The sequence below is a fragment of the Trypanosoma cruzi genome, genomic scaffold (genome assembly GCF_000209065.1).
Source record: "Trypanosoma cruzi strain CL Brener 1047053516979 genomic scaffold, whole genome shotgun sequence".
Taxonomy (NCBI): Eukaryota; Euglenozoa; class Kinetoplastea; order Trypanosomatida; family Trypanosomatidae; genus Trypanosoma; species Trypanosoma cruzi.
Genome location: NW_001849346.1, coordinates 49,951 through 69,908, shown reverse-complemented (window position 1 = coordinate 69,908; position 19,958 = coordinate 49,951). Strand labels below are relative to the sequence as shown.

Here is a 19,958-nt window from a genome sequence, read left to right as displayed (position 1 = left end):
CCTAATTTCTTCGGTCACTGTTATGTTCGATAGAGCTGGGCATTTTTGGAATCTGTGTGGTATACTGCCGTCTGGTGCTGGTGCACCCGCACCGTAGTCACACAATTATCCAAAAATAAATCCCACAATATTTTTTTACCAGAAATCAAAACTACCCCCTTCATTCCCTAATTCTTTCTCCTGTTTCGTTCTTCCCCACCTCAGAGAGCTTCGTCTCTTCTGGCGTCAGCGGATGATACCGCTGCTATGTACTGACGCACCTTTTCGTTCCAGAACGCCGCAATCTCTCGGTTTTCATCGTCGCCCACATTATTGGGATTGACGACATCACATCTCTGCCAGCCAGTCATCGGCGTGCTGGCTGCGTGCTGCACATAAATAATCTCCCACGACATGTCTCGGGATAACTCCTCCCAACCCTCAAAATATGCCGCCAGGCACTCAGTGAACTGCCTCACAGTGCTGGTATTCGTGTGGTGCTCACTTGCCGTAGTCATCCGCAGCCCAACCAGCGTCTTCGGATTTGTGTCCACAAAGAAAAAGCCGTCCACCAGCGGAAAGTTTTGTACTTTCGGCTCGTACAGCACCCAGTGGTCCATAGCAACCGGATTGGAAAGGCGTTCGGGCGGCGGTAGAACCTCTTTTCTGGTGAAGCTCGTGTCTGAGTGCTCTTTCAGCGCACAGTTGTGTGGCTCACCTCGTCCTGGTGGCCTCAGTTCCTCAATTTTAGGTCTTATCGCACGCAGGAAATCCTCATTCAAAAATGCAGATACGGCATACTTTTCAATAAGATATGGTGGGGCATAATCCCAGAACCTCAAAACAAGCAAAATAAAATCGGACTGCTTCATTTCATTTTCCAGCCGGGACAATATTTCACGTTCGAGGTGGGGAGATATCAGTACATTCAGAGGCGACTCATTGTTGTTTCCTCGTCGTATTCGGACAACCTTCACAAGCTTTCGAGACAAGTCGCTGTCATTGGACAAACAACAATATCCAACATCCAAGTAACCCTCGAATTTCAAAGCGTTCATCCCATCCACGGTCTGCTGACACGCTTTAATGCGGTCATCATATGCCTGTTTGCCAAAGATGAAGCGGAGAATTGGTCCCACTTTATTCATGCGACCATTCACCTCCTTCCAGTATTCCGCTTGCTCCTGCGGAATCTGATTGCGCTTCATCCAAGCGCACATTGCCTTCACATCGTTTTCTTCGGGACAATTAATTACGATTCGCGTAGCGCACCTGCGAGTCGCCCACCGTTCGTAGTTGTTTTGGTCTGGTGGTGTCACCACAATCATGCCCCATCCCTTGCAAGGCAAACCAGTAGACGGATGATGACCCTTCATTGCCACGTCGTAGATACAATACCCTTTCACACCACGCCTAGACAACCCATCCACAATACGGAGGATACTGGCCTCACCCATGTACACTGACACCGTTTTTGCGATTTTGTCAAACAGAAATGTTCGATTCCCAATAAAGTACGCAACCATTGGAAGCTGCTCCGCATCGTGGTGCAGCAGCTGGTAGAGGAGGCACGAGCCGGCATTCATCGACTTCCCCATCCCGGGCGTCCCAATCAACACACGTCGCCCAGGCTTAAAGCCGATCTCAACGTGAGTGCTGAACCATTCGGTTAGATCGCCCTTGACGATCTTCCAAACTCGCTCCACCTCACAGTTCACATAGCAGTCACGAATGGAGTCCTCCTCCTTCCACGAGTACGGCCATCCCTTGTCCGAAGTGAGCACCATCAGCCTGAGACGTGGTGCACCAGATTGCTGCACACCGTCATCCTTTTCGAGGGTGTCGTCAACTGCCTTGTACTTCCATGGCTGCGGTGGTTCCCCCTCCCTCACATACATTCGCGTCCCCTCGCCGTCAGAAACTTCCGCCACATGGTGCCACCTCGCATTGTACACAGACTCGTAAAACCCCTCCAGTTTCATCGGTGCATTCTTCGTCATTGGGCTCATCGATTCAATGACGGCCGCACCCAAAAACTGTTTAGTGATGCGTTCAACACTTGCTTTTACGTCCGCAGCAGCTTCTGACCACTCAAATAGTTTGTGTACACCATTCTCGTGAAGCTTGCGTATATCCTCATAAAAAACCATTTCATTCCATACGGCAATATCCATCAACACATAACCAAATGATGCCTGTATTGCGCCCAATACTCTCGCATCACGGATATACTTCGAGGGTTCCCTGAAGAACTCCTTCAACAAGACTTTCCGATTGGCGCGCAAAATGCCCCGACCGTACAATTCCAACGCAAGAAAATCATTCAGCTTTATTTCCATGAGGCGAGGACTGCCGTTAAACAGTACATCTTCGATATTAGTGGAAATAGTAAATTCTAGTTCTCGTTGCTGCCATGCTCTTCCGTTTGCCTCAAGCATTTTTTCTTTCAGTACCTGTGTGAGAACTTTTTCTAGTTTTTCCCTTGCAAGAAGAGTGACCTTATCCTTTCTTCCAAAGTCCCTCCATTCTTCAAGAATGAAAACGCCTTCTCCTTCAAGATTAGTAGTAGCCTCCGAGAGTATCCCCCTCTCTTCTAGCTCTCGGTACTCTGTTAAATTATGGATCTCATCAAAAATCTGCTGGTCTTGTACGTAATCATCCGGCTCCTGGACAAACACCTCCATCGTAACATTGTGGTCTTCATCAACGGCTGCCCCACCGCCAACATAATCCCGAAGAAAATCATTGAGCTTCATGTTGGCCATTCCAGTGCTTCCCTCCAGCAGGATGTCCCTTACGGTGCTGTTCATGGTCCACTGTTGTTGCCGCGCCTTCGCTCTTCTGCGGGTCGCAGCGGGTTGACCTGTGACACCCTCCAACTCCGGCCTCGCTCTCCTCTGACCATCTCCCTGCGGTACGGCAGACGCTTGATTTCCAGACATTGTTTCTCCTTGTTTTCTTGGTTGGATCGAGTTAAAGCTGAATACTGACAACCAATGAAAAGGGAGAGGAATAAGAAAGAAGGAAATTACTCACAGAAATGACTGGCACCCAAAACAAGAAAACCATCCACACAATGTGCGATGCACACCACATGCACGAGGACCACAAAGACGGCCCGTGGATACCATCCACCCAGCAGAGCGTTGGTGAGAGCTAACAACAACGTGGTGGGCACGGAGGGTTCGCCCACGCATTCCGTTCGCCACGGTCCCGCACCCGTGTGGCACCACCGTCACCGCACACACTCTGCAAGAGGAAATGCGCGCATAAACCCTAACACAAAAACACACAGACACAAGTGGGAAGGGAATTCGGTGCAGCAACGGCCACACGCAAGAACCCCAAATCGTAAACTCCACAACAGCGATGCATCACGGTAATTCCCACACAACAAAAAAAGTGCAACTTGCATGCTTTATGGAAAATATCTGCAATGCGCGTGTCGCAAAAAAGTGCCGTGACGCCGCCTTTCATATTGCATTCGCCATTCACGTATCACTTGGAAGCACGCAGCCACCACTCCTCCGTTCCGCTCCCCGTGCTGCTCGTGTCGCTCCACTGGAGGAAGTTGTCACCGCACATCCCCATCACCGTACATTGCAAAATACAAATCAACCACACGGCATGGGTGCGGTGCCACCCCGCTAATAAATCCCAGGATCTTCCCCACCGCCTCGTGTGGCACGGGCGGCAGTATCATGATGCCTGCGAAAGGCTTTTTTCAAACAAGAACGCGGCCCCACCACACGCCCGTAAAACCGTTGGGTCCGTCGAACACAAAGGAGTTGAGCGGGAGAACAGCAGGAAAGGCAACACCGGCAGCCATGAGCAGCCCACACACGCCAACACACCGCTGCCCCGCATATCACCAAGAATAATCTTCTGTCCCGCTGGCCGGATCCTGAAATTCCCTATAGAAACCAAAATCAAGATGGGGAAGAGAATGTAATTGAAGGCAGTTAAATGCCCAAATATCTTCTTCTGATAAAATATATATTTTGCTAGCCACTGTCATGACATACTGCGTTCTATCCAAATAGGATATATATATATTTACATATTATTACTTACGAAGTGGCAGACTTTGTGGTCCTCCAACCACAAGACCCCGCCGCTCCCCTTCGCAAGTTCCACCCTTCGCCAATTCCTGAAGTGTAAAAACACGACCGCGTGACATGCCGTCTGCGGGGTTTTCTGCAGACCGCACGTATGCAAAGGATGCCTTTACTCCGCGAGAGTCCAAAAACTCATATATCCGTTTCAGCTCCCACGTCATGGCGTGTGATTTCGAGCTGCCTTTATTCGCCGCTCCTCGCAGCAAAGTGTTGTCCACCCAAACGTCCATAGTGGATGGCAAGATGGCGGAAAAAGCCGATGAGGCTAGGCGTACCGCTCGCGCCTCGGCCTGCGTGATAAGAAAAGGCTTACTCTTCCCCCATTTCCCCCGGCAATTTTAACGTCGCCGGGGTCTGGAATGAAAACGGCTCCCCAACAATGAAGCGATGCGTCCGTGATGATGGTAGCCGATGCTTCCTCGGTGGGCTTGATGATTCGCTTGCGATTGTTCTCGATGGTGTGTCGCAACCTCTCGCCCAAACCAACCGCTGCCGACGGAACGTTCGCCGGGGATGTCTCCAGCACAATTCCCCGGTTAACTGCGGATAATTGTCGTCGCACTGCCTTGATAAAAAAGTAGTGGTCACATAAACGCGTGCAAAAAATGGCAGCCGCGTACAAAAAACGTGACGCCGTAACCTCCATTTCCGCGATGGTTAAAGAATTGGGTGCCGGCATGGCGCATACAAACAGGACAAACGTGTCACTCAGGGATACCGCACGGTGTTGCCATGATCAAACCGCACCCCCAGGAAGGTGTAATGCGTAGCGCCCGATTCGCGTTCTTCCCCCATGGATGCGTGACAACCGTCCGCATTACGAAGCACTTGGGCTTCCCACAATGTCGCATCGCTTTTCGACCCTGCAATGCGTATATTACCGATCCATACGTCGTCGTGCACCGATGGAGGTGCGGCCCGGAGGCGGTGAGCCACCGTCGTCACCCCCGCAATTGCTGAAGTAATAATAATCTGGAGAATTTCTGGGCTGGCCTTGTATCCCATTGGGAGACGTGTCAGCTCCACCAGCGTGCCGTCCTCCACGTGGCATCGAAAGAGATGCCGAGTCCCCAGCGGTAAAGAGACTATGAAGGACGACTTTACATCCAGGCAGGAAGCGGCCTCAGCCATCACAGGCGGCAAATAATTAGAAATGTGTAAAAGAGGAGCGTTAGCCTCGTAAGGGTCGTCTCTGTACTTGTCGCGTGGCCACGCGATCCATCGTCGTCGTAAGCCGGTGGTTTTCTCCTCCACAACTGAGAAAGGTATTACCCATCCGCCTGTTATTGTGGACGAACCGTCCTCGATTATTCCCGCTTTTCGTAACAAATGCGCATCAGCAACCGGAATCCTCCGTGAGCCTTCGCGCGCTTTACCGGAGGATAAAGTTAAAGGGGACCGCCCGAAGAGTCCCCAAACTTGCATGAGCCTCTCCAAGGTGGCCGGATTCAACCGACTTTTAATCCACTCTAGGTTCAATACGGGCGCGTTGACCTGCTGTAGCGGGATAGCGTGTTCATCTTGTGGAGTGGCCAGACGCGTCCTTGTCGCGCGTCTCGTTATTGTAGCAGCATGATTGTGATAAAAATCATGGAAAAAACGCTCCTCCGCTCTCAGCCAGGGTTCCTGCCCTTCCGCCGTTTCTCCCTTCACATCAATGCGACCAGCGACGACACCTGGGTCAGCATTGTGGTGTACATCCACAAATATCAAACAGTATTCTTCGGAAGTTCGAACGGGTCGACGTGCTTCGCCAACTGCGGGATCACGTGTGGGTTCAAATTGAGTGTCTCCACGATTGGCGCAGCGTGCCTCAACGCACCGCGTTTTATGGAATGCGCCGTGGCATCCCAAGGAGCCAAAGCTCGTTCGACTTTGGCATTAGTAATATTCGTGAGCCTTACGCTGCGACGGAGTGTCCCGCGTAGATTTATAGTGTCGAACGCGTCCTGCCCTCGTATCCTGTCGGACAGCGGGGCGCGGCGGGAACCCGCCCCACCGCTTTTTGAGCCACGGAACAATCCAAAATTATGACCCCGTCCGGCTTCAGTTTAAGATTGTTGGGTGTCAATGCCGCAATTCCGGACCAACGACTCGCTGTTATACACGCAAGTCGTACGACAACACGTTCCTTCCAATCGGTCCGGCTGCGGATAACTTGATTCATCTCTTCCTCTTTCAAGGGGCGCGCCTGCTTCACCACCGATCGCGCCGCAACTTTTTGCAACCCCAGAATCATCATGTCCAGCGGGGTTGGATTCATTTCCAACATGGACCGCAGCATCCTGGCGTACTGCAGTCGGGTCGATGGCGCCACTTCGATTGACATCAAAAAGACCGCACAGCTCTCCTCGTTCGTCGGCTGTTCGTGCGTGCGGCAAAAGGTTGTGAATTGCCCCGCGAGGGACATTCCACGCTCCCACGTTGACGGCGCGCACATCTCTCGAGCCACCTCGTTCGCTCTCCTCATATAACTGGCCCAAAGCGGAACCGCCGGTGTTTCGTCGTACCGCAGTCGAGCGTCGTTGGCAGATAAGCTCCATTGCCCTTCTCGACGATTGTGTCGGGCAATTTGAAAGATCGGATGGAGCGTCGGCGGAGCGGTGCGCTGCCTGTGCGGATTGGTGGGAGGTGGCGGATTCGATGGCGCTCCCGTCGTCAGCATTCATGAGCGGCGTGCGGCAGCCCCTCTGCCGTTTTTTGATGGACGCCTATAATGTAATTAATTCCCTCTCGGGCGCACTTTGCACGTAGACGGATCGTGTCCATAGGTATGACATTGTTGGCATCGCAAAGTGCGTTGGGTTTCTCGCCGATCGACGAGAGGCTGAGCTGCCCCCGCATAAGCGTCCGTCTGGTGAACAGCAGTGTAAGGACGGGCGCGCAGTTTGGAAAGCCGGATACCGGGATCGGATGCAATCGTGAGCTGCATCCGGAATGTATTCCGTAGGGACCTGCCAAAATCATGAAGCGATCGGTGGGATCCTGCCCGCCTTCCAGTACGCCGATCCACTCGACCAAATTGTCAAAGGCAAGTTTAACCTGCTCGTTTTCCTGTTGCCAGCATTGGTATGCGCACCGGAGGTCGATAACGACTCCGGAGGCGCCCTCATTCCATACACGCGAGGGCCACGTGGTGATGTCGAATGCGCAGAAACCGCGGCCCTCTTCCATGGGTAATTGGGCGTCCAGGGGAGAAGTGCGGGAAGGCAACGGCGTGGAAGGGTGGAAATGTGGTCTCCCAACATTGCCGTGAGGGTGCCTGTAAGCCGCCGAACTGCGTCGGGCCGCGCTGCTAGGCACGCCTCCAGCCATCAAGATATTCGTCTGATGCGGTAGTGTGGTTACGCCATCGTTGAAAACGTGTCGAGTAGCGGGGGACTTGCCCCGCCCCGCCGTCTCCGCATCCCGCGCGGGTTGTTGTGCATTATGGCGTGCCTCCCGTTCCTGGAGTTGAGCATTGAGGACTCCCAAGTTGAATTCGCGCTCCCGTAATTTGGCGCGTGCGGCCTCCAACTGCTGTTGTAGTTCTGGGACCTGGTTGCCGGCCCCGGCAATATTGGATTCCCTTACCAATAGGTTGTAATGCGCCTCCTGAAACTGCGAGTTAAGCCGAGCATTCCGATTCTGCACGTCCGCGACGGCGTTTGCGTAATCAATATTCAGGCGTTCCCTTTCAGCAGTGATGAGCCCTTGTTGGTGCCCCAACTCCCGGGCTGCCCCCATAGCGGGCAGGAGCGCTTGTGTCTCAAAATTAGGGATCTGAGGCGCCCGTAGATCCGCAATATGTCCAATGAGAGTAGAACCCTGCCAAGCTTTAGAGACAGGTCCATGGAACAAGCATAAGCCTGTGGGTGATGCGGCCACAGTTAACGTCTCGTCCGACATCTGGTTGCCATTAATAAACGTCATCTGTACCTGGGTCTCGCCACATTGGCACACCATGTCCTAGAGACGGGAGCCAATATCACACCACTCGGAGGGTGTGTAGGGAACCAACGACATGTCTGTAAACATACCTGGCTGTGTGTCTGTAAAAAATAAAATTAAAAATATTATCCGGCCTCTATCGGTTCCCTGCCCCTACACATCGCGTTCTTCCCAAAAGATTCATACGGTAGAAAGTATCATAAAGAATGTATTCATTTATCAGGATATATACATACATTAATTAAGCTAGCCAGCTCTCCCGCGATCATTCTTTTCACAACCTCCTACAAAAAATTGGGCCACAGCGTGTGGTGCAGCAGCCCCTCGAAAACGATCCGCCGACTGCAGCACCCATGTGGGCAAGATCTCGCGACATTCCTCCAAGCAGCGGATAGTTCCGGGTTGTTTGGTGTCCAGTGTGTGAACACGCAAACTGACATTGAAAGAGAGTGTCTCTGACCACCACCGTTCATAATTCGAAACAAAAATTTAGACCACAGCGTGTGGTGCAGCAGCCGCTCGAAAACGATTATCCGAGTGCAGCACCGTTGTGGGCAAGAGCTCGCGAAACTCCTCCAAGCAGCGGATAGTTCCGGGTTGTTTGGCGTTCAGTGTGTAAACACGCAAACAGATAGTGACAGAGAGTGCCTCTGACCACCACCATTCATAATTCGAAACAAAAATTTAGACCACAACGTGTGGTGCAGCAGCCACTCGAAAACGATCCGCCGACTGCAGCACCCCTGTGGGCAGGATCTCGCGAAATTCCTCCAAGCAGCGGATAGTTCCGGGTTGTTTGGTGTCCAGTGTGTGAACACGCAAACAGACATTGACAGAGAGTGTCTCTGACCACCACCATTCATAATTCAAAACAAAAATTTAGACCACAGCGTGTGGTGCAGCAGCCGCTCGAAAACGATCCGCCGAGTGCAGCACCCCTGTGGGCAAGATCTCGCGACATTCCTCCAAGCAGCGGATAGTTCCGGGTTGTTTGGTGTCCAGTGTGTGAACACGCAAACAGATAGTGACAGAGAGTGTCTCTGACTCCCACCATTCATAATTCGAAACAAAAATTTGGGCCACAACGTGTGGTGCAGCAGCCGCTCGAAAACGATCCGCCGACTGCAGCACCCTTGTGATCCGCAGGGCGCGTGCAGGCCTGTCGAAGAGTGGGAAGGTGTTGCATCGCGCCCGTGCGCAGTGCCGCCACTCGGGGCACGATGTCCGGGTCAGCACCAGGAAGACAGTCCTCACCACGCCGACAGGCGCCTGTCACGCGGTGTACGCGCCTTCCCTTTCCTCCTGGGCATCCTTCCATTATAACCTCTTGACGGCGGTAAGGAAGCCCACGTGCCAGGCAGTGACGCAGTCCTGCGGGAGAGATCGTGCCATGACGGTGTCCGCGTTCGCTGTCACGCTGCGTGGGATTCCGCAGTGTCATGGGGAAATGTGGATTCAGCCGTGTGACCTCAATCCGCCAGCGAAAGCGGCACGGTACAAATCTCTTCGGTGACGCCGTTGTCGTGCACCGCCAGTGGGCCAAAGAGGAGCGCCTCCATCGCCGAGAGGGAGTCTGTGGCGGCAGGAACTCGTGTGGGCGATTGGGATGCTGCTGCCAGGCGGGGAACTGGGAAGTATCTGTGGCCATGCTCAGTGGCAGGACACTCCGCTCGGCAGGAGCATGCAGGGCTGCCAGCAGCTGTGCGGTGAGGTCCCACAGGGAGCTCCGCTGTCCGGGGAGTAAAGTGGCAGTGCAGCTGATCCAGACGCACGCGCAGCGAGAGACAACGTGCCGTCCACCGCCAACACACTTGCGAGCGAATAACAAGACGTTGGCCATTAATAGGACACGTATGCCCGCACTGCCGTGGGCACGGGCAGCGACCCCGATTCACTCAGCAACAGTGATCTAATGCCCTTGGATGGTACAACAGCCACGCCTGGGCCCAGCACAGCCCTAGCAATTGTTGAACGAGTGATAACGTGTCGGGTGGCGGTGATGCCGCACAGGATTATTTGCGCACAACTTCTGGAAAATCAGAGATCCCATCGGAGCACGACGCAGCATCACTTGTGAGCAACGGTTTTTGTGAGCACGGGCATTTCACGGATTTTTTGTCCATGGCTGAAATTCGTGACATCGCCGTGCATGGGTGTGTGTCTCGGGTGATGTTGCTTTTGATTCTGGGGCTGTGGGGCACTGCGGCGCTCTGCTGAAGTGTGAGGGAGGGTGGAATTGCGGCTTTTCTTGGAGCAATAACTGTGCAGCTTGCCAGCATTATCCACTGAGTTTTGTCAATAATTTAAGTTTTTTTATTTTATTTATTTATTTATTTTCGCTGCTTTTGCCCTATTGCAATAATCAGCATCCCTGTGTTTTTCCCCAATGCTCTTTTGCAGTACTTTGTCATGCGTGACGTGCTTTTCCTTTTTGTCTTTTTTCCTTCTCTTGCCCAAACGCGGTGCCGACCCTGCGGCTGTGCGTACCACGGACTGCACGAATGGAGGATTGGAGGAACAGGCCGGATGCCGCAATGAAGTGTGAGGAGATTTGTGTGGGCTTGTGGAAAAGTACTATCTTTTTTCTTGCTTTATTCAGTCCAGGCATTACGTAAACACAAACCAGTGGTCGTTTACATTTTGCTGCTTGGCAAATAAAATAAAATTTGTGCCTGATCGATTATTATTATTATATATATATATATATTGAGTCATGCCGGACTCTCAACTCTGTTGCTGTTCTTTTCTACTGCATTTTACACATGTGGTTTGCAGGGCGGTGTATGAGTTCTGCAATTGTACTGATTCCATCTACCTCATGGTGTGTGCATTGCCATTTGTGACTGTGCGGTCACTGTGCGTGGTGTAGCAGCCGTGCCTCTCCTTTTTTCCTTCACTCTGCGTTGACGGGGAGTTAGTTTGTGCTGAAGGCTGCACGCAAGTGACAGGAGTGATGGCGATGATGAGGACTGGCCGTGTGCTGCTGGTGTGTGCCCTCTGCGTGCTGTGGTGCGTGCTGTGGCATTTACGCGAAGGGGCTTGACAACAACGCAGTGGGTGGCTGCATGGCGTCGGAAGTGTTGGGTGAAAATGGATCCCACATGCCTAACGGATGTGATAGAACTGCGCTCATGCTGTCATTGCGTTCTGTGTTGCCCATCATCGTTGCTGAAGTTTCAGGTGAAGAAGATGGTCCTTCCAAGGGAGGAAGTGGTGGAGGAGGCGGTGTAAATCCTGGTGGAAAAGATGGTGGAAAAGATGGTGCAGCCGGAGCCCCTGCTTCCGGTGGCGGAGGTAATTCTTCGGGGTCTGTTTCTCCTGGTGGTGGTTCGCCACATCACCCTGGTGCTGGCACGGTGACCAGTGGCAATCTTTTATCCCGCCCGCAAAATGCATCCCAAACGGAAGTTTTGCGGAGAGATGGAACAGAGAATCAGAGTCTCTCGTCGCCCAAAGGAAAGGCAGCAGATACACCCGTCAATGGAGCACAGACAAAAAATCCCGATAACTCAGTGATTGCGTTGCCCGACAATCTGGCAAGTAAGGAATCATCAAATAAGGTAAAATCAGAGTCCCTCACTGCGCCAGGCGCAGCACCGAAGCCGTCACCAGAGGGTCCAAATACGGAATTACAAGGCAAAGGAAAGGCATCACCGGAATTATCAGACGCAAAACTGCCGGAACCCAAAACTGAACATCAAACAACAACTTCAGAAGAAGGGAAGAATCGCAGCCAGAACACGAGTGCATCCACGGATTCACCCGCAAAACAAGGACGAAATAACGAAGATCCTGTATCCGCTTCAGGAACAGCGGAGAGTATATCAACTGGCAGTCAAGAACAAGCAGCAACGACATCTTCAAATGAAAGTTTTTCCCCACTTCAGGAAGAAACATCCACCGAAACAACAAATGTGGAGAATTCTCGACCTTCCGATACTGCACAGACAGAAAAACGACAAAATGGCGGTAAAGAAAAGGCTGGCGACGGTGACAGCAGCACCGCGGTCTCCCACTCCACCTCCCCTCTTTTGCTTCTTCTTCTTGTTGTTGCGCGTGCTGCTGCGGCTGCGGTGGTGGCCGCGTGAGAGTGAGGGAGAGAGAGCCATGCACCGCCCGCACACACACTCTTCCTTCTCTCTCTGTGTGTGTGTCCCCTTGCATGGACTCTCGCCCTCACCTCACCCCACGAAGCACGCACAATAATGTGCCCATTGTATATATGCATGCACACCCATGCAGGCCCGTTGGTGCTCTCTTTTGCACGACACGCACCGCTGCCGTCCTGCCTGGCTGCATGGGCGGAGCACCGTAACTGTTTCTGTTTTGTTTTTATTGCATTGAGTGGGCGACCTCTCTCTCTCTCCCTCTGTGTGTGTGTTTTGCTTTACGGGAGTAATGAGAGTGTGTGCGCTGGTCATCCCACGCTTCGGCTTTTTGTTTTGTTTTCCTTTTTGATTTTGTGGTTGAGTGCACCCATTCCGCGGCTGCGTGTGTGTGTGTGTGTGATGATATGAGTAATTTGCGTGTGTGCTATCTGCCTCTCTCTGCCGTTGCTTTCTTCAGACTCTCTTGTGGCGCACAGCTGCTCTGCAAGTATGGGCGCTGCCAAACACACATGCACATGCACACACACGCACACACGATATGTTGCAGACGCTGTGGAGCGGTGTGAACGCTGAGAGTGCACGCACACCCAGGATTGTGGCTGCGGCGGCCCTGCTAGGAGGGAGGTTGTCAGCCCGAGAATTCTTTCGTCGACGTGTGGAGGGTGTGGTGTTTGCGGCGTGCAGCCGGTGGGTGGTGTTGAGGGTGCCGTGGGCGAGTGAAGATTGATTCCCGCTTGGCGGCTGTAACTGCAGACGTTTGTTTCCCGCTGTGGATCTGTTGATGAGTTATTCTCCGGCTGTGCGGGCGATGTGCGACAGCGTCGGTGCGCTTGAGGAGACAGCGGTGAAAGGACTGGCGGCAGCGCGTCGGTGCTGCGAAGGGCGGCTGTGCCCTTTTGCATTCCGCTGCTTACTTTTTGTTGGTGTTGCTCGGTGTGCGCTGACGCTTCATGAATAATGCATCCGCCGTGACTCCTGCTTGTGGTGGCAAGAGTCGCTGTGTGTTCCCGGTGCATTGCTCCTCCTTCTCCTGTTCCGTGTGTCTGTGTGCGTGAGTTGTTGTTGTTGGGAGTGAGTGCGGCGGGGATGATGGTGCCACTCACTGTGGATGGGTGGCGGTGCTCGCTGTTTCACCCCTTTCTTGGCATCTTTTCTCTCCACTTTCTCAATCACACACGAAGAAGAAAATCAAGCGCTAAACGCTACTGTGAAATTCGAAGACACTGAAAGGACCAACAGCACACACACCGCCCACACAGACATATTTATATGCTCTCAATTGTTGCTGCAGTGAAGGCACCCTGCACACACAACCGTCGCCGCGTGACCGGATCCAGCGGAAGGAGGAGTGAAGGAAGAGAGAGTGAGCGGCAGAGGCCCAACATGTCCCGGCATCTCTTCTACTCTGCGGTGCTGCTCCTCCTCGTCGTGATGATGTGCTGCAGCACTAGTGGAGCTGCATCCAGTAAGGACGTGCCGTCAGCTTCAGGATTTTCACCGGGGAAATTGTTTCATTGGAGAGATACAAAAAATGAGGAGGCAGTGAGTTCGCTCCGTGTTCCCAGTCTTGTTGAGATGAATGGTGATGTGTTTGCTGTTGCCGAGGCGCAGTGCACGGGCATCGGAGGATGCGTTTTTACTGGGATTGCCTCGGAGCTTTTGGCTCTGACTGATGAAAAGCCAAAAGGGTTGGATAAAAGTAAATTGAAGACACAAGTACTGGTGAACCGTTCTTCCGGAGGAGAACAATGCCCCTCCCAAACAGCAGTTCTGGCTGGCACTCAAAGAGTGAAGAAGGTACATGTGAGCCGACCAACAACAGTGGTGCAGGGAAGTGATATTTACATGCTTGCTGGAAACTACAGTTGGGCATATGAGGATAATGCAGATTCTGTGTCTCAAAGTGGACTCTTGCTGGTAAAAGGTAACATCAACAATGAGGAAGGCAGCACCAACAAAAGGATCCTTTGGAAAGATACTTACGATCTCCCATGGATTTCTAACGGCAGACAGGAGCAATCCTGGACACGACTGATTGGCGGTGGTGGATCGGGTATTAAGATAAAAGGCAATACTCTCTTGCTTCCATTGGAAGGCACAAAAAAAGAGGATGGGAAAGCCGTTTCGCTGATTATGTACTCCTCGGACACTGCGGGTTGGACGGTATCGAGGGAGATGTCTGCCGACGGCTGCGGTGATCCCTCCGTCGTGGAGTGGAAGGACAAACTCATGATGATGACTGCGTGTGATGACGGCCGCCGCAGGGTGTACGAGTTTACTCTAACGGGGTCGTGGACGGAGGCGCTCGGGACGCTCTCGCGCGTGTGGAGCAACAAAAAGGGAAATAAGAAGGGCGTTGGGAGCGGGCTCATCACAGCGAGGATTGAGGAAAGGGACGTGATGCTCGTTACCCTGCCGGTTTATTCTAATGAAAAAGGCAACAGAAAGGGCGTACTCCATCTTTGGCTGACGGACAATACGCACATTGTTGATATTGGGCCGGTATCCGGGGAAGATGACGCTGCCGCCAGCTCCCTGCTCTACAGAAGTGGTAAAAGTGAAACGAATGGGAAGGAAGAGTTGATTGCACTGTACGAGAAGAAGACGGCCGAAGGGGAGAAACCATCATCCGGTATGGTCTCTGTGCGTCTGACTGCGCAGTTGCAGCGTGTGAAGGATGTGCTGGCGACCTGGAATAAAGTGGACGGCACTGTCTCCCAGCTGTGCACCACTTTACTTGCTCAGAAGGGTCTTTCAACTGACAATGCCTGCGGCGCTGATAAGATCACGGCTGGGCTGGTTGGCTTTTTGTCCGGCAGCTTCTCTGGTGACACATGGAGGGACGAGTACCTTGGGGTGAACGCCACAATAAAGGGGAATGATGGTGGGGCAACAAAGACTTCAGATGTTGTGACGTTCCATGGAGCGTGGGCGGAGTGGCCCGTTGGCGCGCAGGGGGAGAATCAGCTGTACCACTTTGCGAACTACAACTTCACTCTTGTGGCGACGGTGTCCATCCACAAGGTGCCGGAGGGAGGTACTCCCATTCCTTTGATGGGTGTGAAGAAGAAGAAGAATGGTGCAGGGAGTTCTGTATTCCTGGGACTGTCGTACAACAACAAAAATAAGTGGCAATTGCGGTGCGGTGACGAAAAGACGACTGAGCACAGCAGCAGTTGGAAGCCAGAGACAACACACCACGTGGCTATTGTGCTACGGAACGGCAACCAGAGCTCCGCGTACGTCGATGGTCAGCGTGTGGGTGGGGATGCGCCATGTACATTGGGAGGCACGGATTTGAGGGAGATCTCCCACTTCTACATTGGAGGGGATGGAGGCAGCACAGGGAACAAAGAAAGCCGTGGAGTCGTTCCTGTGACGGTGGCGAATGTCCTGCTTTACAACCGTCCGTTGGATGACAGTGAGATTGCAGGGCTGGCCAAAAATAAAATTAATATTCCAAAGCCAGTGGCTGCGCGTACTTCTTCACCTGCTGTGTCTCGCCCGAAGCCCTCTTCTGAATCCTTGGCGAGAGGAACAACGGGTGCCGGTACCGCTCGTCACTTTGGGGCAAATGGTGATGGCAGCACTGTTTGCGGAAGCGGAATGCTGCTTCTGCTTCTTCTGTTGGGACTATGGGGGTTTGCGGCTCTGTGAGGAGTGACTGGCTGCCGCGTGGGACACTTGCGGCATCCCCAGCACGGAATTAATTCCAAGAACTAACTTTTTTTTAAGATAATTTTCTTTTCTTGCTTTCTGTTTGTAATTCATCATTTTTTTTTTTTTGCGTGTTGAGCGTGTGTGCGAGTGTGTGTTCTTTTTTTAATTTTTTTTTTGTTTTCTATTGTTTATTATTATTTCTCATCCCCCATACCTTCTCTTTTTTGCTTTTGGGGCAATCAATATGGACGTGTTTTTTCTTTTCTACTCTTCCCTCTTTGTTTGTTTGTTGCTGCACTCTTTCTGCGAGGGGTGCCGTGTGTTTCCGCCCAACTGCTCCACTCGCACACCCACCGACACGCTCACGACGACGGCCCTTTGCGCCTCGCCTGCTGCACGCATGAGGAGGGGCCGCGACGAACGGCGCGCTGAGGGAGCCGTGACGTGTGGGCGTGCGACGAGGGCCTGTGGGGCGGAGCACAAATTTCTTCCCTCTTGTTTTGTTTCTTTGCGGCCAGGGCGGGCAGGCACCCGCAGCGCCACGCACACAGCCACACCCTGCCGCCGTGTTTTTAAGATTTTTTGCTGCGCTCACTCTCCCGATGAAGAGACGCGACTGCCGTCGTGTCTGCGTGCTTCTCTCAGTCCCCACACACACGAGTGACTGTGCTCTGCGGGCCGCACTCGCACCAATAAGAGGGCTGAGGGGAGCAGCAGCACGCCGATGGCCCCATGAAATATAAACGATGTGCGGACACACGGAGGGTCGGACGGTTGAAAGACATTTAAATACCTTCTTAATTTTTTTTTCGGGCAAAATATATACAGACAGTTTGGTGTGGCCACACGGCAGCCGGCAGTTTTTTTAAATTTGTGTGGAACAGCATTGGACGATTTCTTTTTATTTATAATTATTTTGTGTGATGGGGTTTGTATAAGACGAAGGGGATGGTTTTTTTTTTCTGTTTTAAATAAATCTTGTGTGGATTGCCGCTGCTTGGGCTGCAGTGCAGTCATGAGTTTGAGCGGTCTTCTTGTTGTTTCCGTTATGCACCTCCGCTGTACATTTTTGTGCGTCCCTCCACATACTCTGCTCTCTATTTTCTACTTTTTTGTTTTGTGTTTCTGCAGGCACACACACACAAGATGCACATTGCAGTGGATTTGAATGCTTCTTTTGCAGTGCATGCTGGCAGTTGCGTGTGGCGGCTGTTGTCTTCCTCCGTGGCCATGAGGAGAAGTGAGGAGGGGGAGTGCGCAGCCCGAGTCTCCTTTCCTGTGGGTGTGGTGCACCGCGTGTGACTGCGTTGAGTTGGGCTCCGTCTCCCATCGAGGGCGGGATGGCAGGAGATTTTGTTGCCGCGTCATGGATGGATGAGGGTTCGCTTGCGCGTGTGGCTGCTGTGGTGGGTGCTCGCTCCGTGTGCGTTGTGTGGTGGCCGCGGTGTTTTGGTTGTTTCCCTGGGGCTGTAGAGATGAGCTGGGTGGAGATGGTGGTGAATGCCGTCTCGTGGTGTGTGAACTGTGCGGCTGGGCCTCCTGCCCTTTCCTCATGTTGTCTGCTGTCTCTCTCGCTGTATCCGCTGCACTCCGTCCCCCTTCCTCTTGTTCCATTCTTTTTCATTTTGGCTTACCGATCAGCTGACTGGCTCCAGCGACTTCACTACGGATGATGATGACTGCGATGGTGACGGTGCGGAGCCGTGTTGATTCTTGCACTCTCGTGCTGCTGCTGCTCGTCCGTGTGCGTGACGGTGGCTGGGAGTGCTGGAGATGTATCTGGTGCTGCGGATACGGTGGTTGTGCCGGTGGATGTGTCGTGTGCTCCGAGTGACGGCAGCCTGAGCTATCGCGTGCTTGGGTGTTTGTGGGCGTGGAGGAAGTGTTCTGCAGCCAGTGCTGAGGCTCAGTAGGAGAATTATACTTTCAGTGGCTTTGATGTGCGCATGCGTAGCAGAGATGGTGAGCTGGGTGCTGTGTGCCATGTGGCCAATGCGGTACACACATGTAGCAACTGTGCTGCCAGCTGTGCAACGAAAGAGGAAGGGGCCACCGTTGCCTTCACGATGAATGTGACGACACATAAATACGCCGGCCCTTATGAATTGTGGCGGCTTCAATTTCCTCCCGATGGAACCATCCATCCGCCTGCACGGAGCAGCGATGCTGACCGGACGGGCATCTGTCAGTTGCCGTCACCCCGTGAAGAGAAGGACGACACAAAATCTGGTGGGACAACTGCACAGCAAGTTAATGCTGAGCCGTCACATCAGAACGCAGATTGGCGACGGTCTGCGGCGGTTGACGGACCCAACGCCGTCGATCCGAGTCCCGCGTCCAACACGGCGACCAACACGCCCGAGACGAGGCCTGAGTTTGCCATTGTTTGGAACACAAAATTGGCTCCGATACCATCCGAAAGAAGGCCCACGCCTGTCACCGAGCCGCAGGGGAATCCCATTGATGATGCGATGAGTGGTTCAATAAACGTTGAGTTGCCGCATGGAGTTGTTCTATTTGTACCGCAGACGACGCTGGTGCAGCCGAAGGATGGGACTGTTCCAGTTACGACGAGGGATTCGTTTGCTTCACTCTCTCTCGTCAGTGCTGGTGGAGTAATTGCTGCTTTCGCCGAAGGTCACATGGATGCCGAGTGTCAAGCAGGTCAATTAAGTAGGCCCTTTTCTTCTGATGTAGTTGCGGGGTAAATTGACTCTGCGTGGGGTTGGTCCACTGTTGTTGGTGGGGTCAATAAAATTACATGGAGCGCAGACACTGTGCTTGGTACAGCGGAGGCAAAAGAACAGAGTTTGATTGTTTTTGGCCAACCGACAACAATCACGAGGGACCACGGAGCGTTTCCTCTTGCGGGAGGCTCTGATGTGTCCTACGAAGGTGGGTGCTGGGGAGATGGCGGCTTGGAGCTGAAACTGTTTGTGGGTGATGTCACGAATCCCACGGGTGGCAAGCGGAGTGGATGGATCGAATGGGGCGACCCCAAACCACTCTCGAAGCTGATCTCTTCTGCTTCTCACGAAGGCTAATGGACGGATTTCATTGCTTCTGGTGGTGCAGGTGTTGTGATGGGGGATGGCATGCTTGTGTTTCCTCTGATGGCGGTGAATGAAGCGGAAGACGTTTGCTCCATGATCGTGTATTCGACGGACAACGGCAGTATCTGGGCGCTCTTTGGGGACATTTCCCCTGCGGAATGCGAAACCTCCCACACCACCGGATGGGAGGGATCACTTCTCATGATTGTTGACTGCGAGAATGGCCAGAGTGTGTAGGAGTCGTGTGACATGGGGACAGCGTGGACGGAGGCCATCGGGACACTCTCGCGCGTATGGGGCAACGCACGATCAGGAGTCTCCCAGAAGGAAAGCCTGCGTGTGGAGTGCGCCGAATATGAATGAAGGCCAAAGGCAACTGTATTGTTATCGTGATGGATATTGGCTGCACTTCCCGTGGGCCAACAATTCGCGTGGTGTGCGGGAATCTCATTTTTAATTGTTACTTTGCTTTTGTGCTGCTGCGTGCGCTGCACCTCCTCTTGTGTGTGTGCGTGCCCTCCGTGAGGGGTGCCGGCACGACGGACCGCTCTCGCCGCATGCGCATGCGGTGGAGCCTTGTGTGCGTTTTTTAAAATATTTTTTTTTATTTCCAATTTTTTTCATGCAGGTTGTTGTGCGAGTTTTGGATTTGTGCCGTATTCATTTGTTGTGGTGTGTGACTCTCATTGCTGGATGGGACGGTGTTTTTTGCTGTTCCGTGTCATTTTTTTCTTTCACTCTGCGTTGACGGGGCGTTAGTTTGTGCTGAAGGCTACACGCAAGTGACAGGAGTGATGGCGATGATGATGACTGGCCGTGTGCTGCTGGTGTGTGCCCTCTGCGTGCTGTGGTGCGGTGCTGCGGTGGAGGCGGAGGGTGATGGTGATGCGGATGGGAATATGGTTTTAATTTGGTATATTGATGTCAGCAGGCATGCAAGAAAAAAAATACGCAGGGAGGAAAGTTGGATAAGTCAGCGTTTAAGAACTGTATGCATGGTCCGATGAAGGAGATTTGCGGCTATTATTATAATGAGACGCCGAGTGAATCTCGTGATTCCGAATCTGACGAGATTTTGCAGAAATACACTGGGAGATCCAGAGGAGGCC

At 52.8% G+C, this 19,958-nt stretch overlaps 3 protein-coding genes and 2 pseudogenes across 3 annotated transcripts, besides 10 other annotated features; 3 read left to right on the top strand and 2 right to left on the bottom strand.

Annotated features, from left to right (window-relative positions):
* Window positions 1-19,958: part of a sequence feature (areas not merged during assembly with more than two copies in the genome that could not be assigned to a particular haplotype) that runs on past the window's edge.
* Tc00.1047053508633.100 (retrotransposon hot spot (RHS) protein, putative) lies at window positions 201-2,921 on the bottom strand (the record flags this gene model as incomplete). The annotated part of the gene is made up of 1 exon (XM_808052.1): window positions 201-2,921. One exon carries the CDS (start codon window positions 2,919-2,921, stop codon window positions 201-203), a length of 2,721 nt encoding a protein of 906 aa, XP_813145.1.
* Window positions 3,856-4,097: a mobile genetic element.
* Window positions 3,856-8,313: a mobile genetic element.
* Window positions 8,132-8,156: a sequence feature (AT_rich).
* Window positions 8,135-8,313: a mobile genetic element.
* On the bottom strand, window positions 9,082-9,867 carry Tc00.1047053508633.40 (uncharacterized protein; the record flags this gene model as incomplete). Its single annotated transcript, XM_808051.1, has 1 exon — window positions 9,082-9,867. One exon carries the CDS (start codon window positions 9,865-9,867, stop codon window positions 9,082-9,084), a length of 786 nt encoding a protein of 261 aa, XP_813144.1.
* Window positions 10,325-10,364: a sequence feature (AT_rich).
* Window positions 10,707-10,735: a sequence feature (AT_rich).
* On the top strand, window positions 10,979-12,115 carry Tc00.1047053508633.30 (annotated as a pseudogene).
* Window positions 12,640-12,671: a microsatellite.
* Tc00.1047053508633.20 (trans-sialidase, putative) lies at window positions 13,406-15,793 on the top strand (the record flags this gene model as incomplete). Its single annotated transcript, XM_808050.1, has 1 exon — window positions 13,406-15,793. One exon carries the CDS (start codon window positions 13,406-13,408, stop codon window positions 15,791-15,793), a length of 2,388 nt encoding a protein of 795 aa, XP_813143.1.
* Window positions 15,954-15,996: a sequence feature (AT_rich).
* Window positions 17,863-19,212, top strand: Tc00.1047053508633.10 (annotated as a pseudogene).
* Window positions 19,435-19,459: a sequence feature (AT_rich).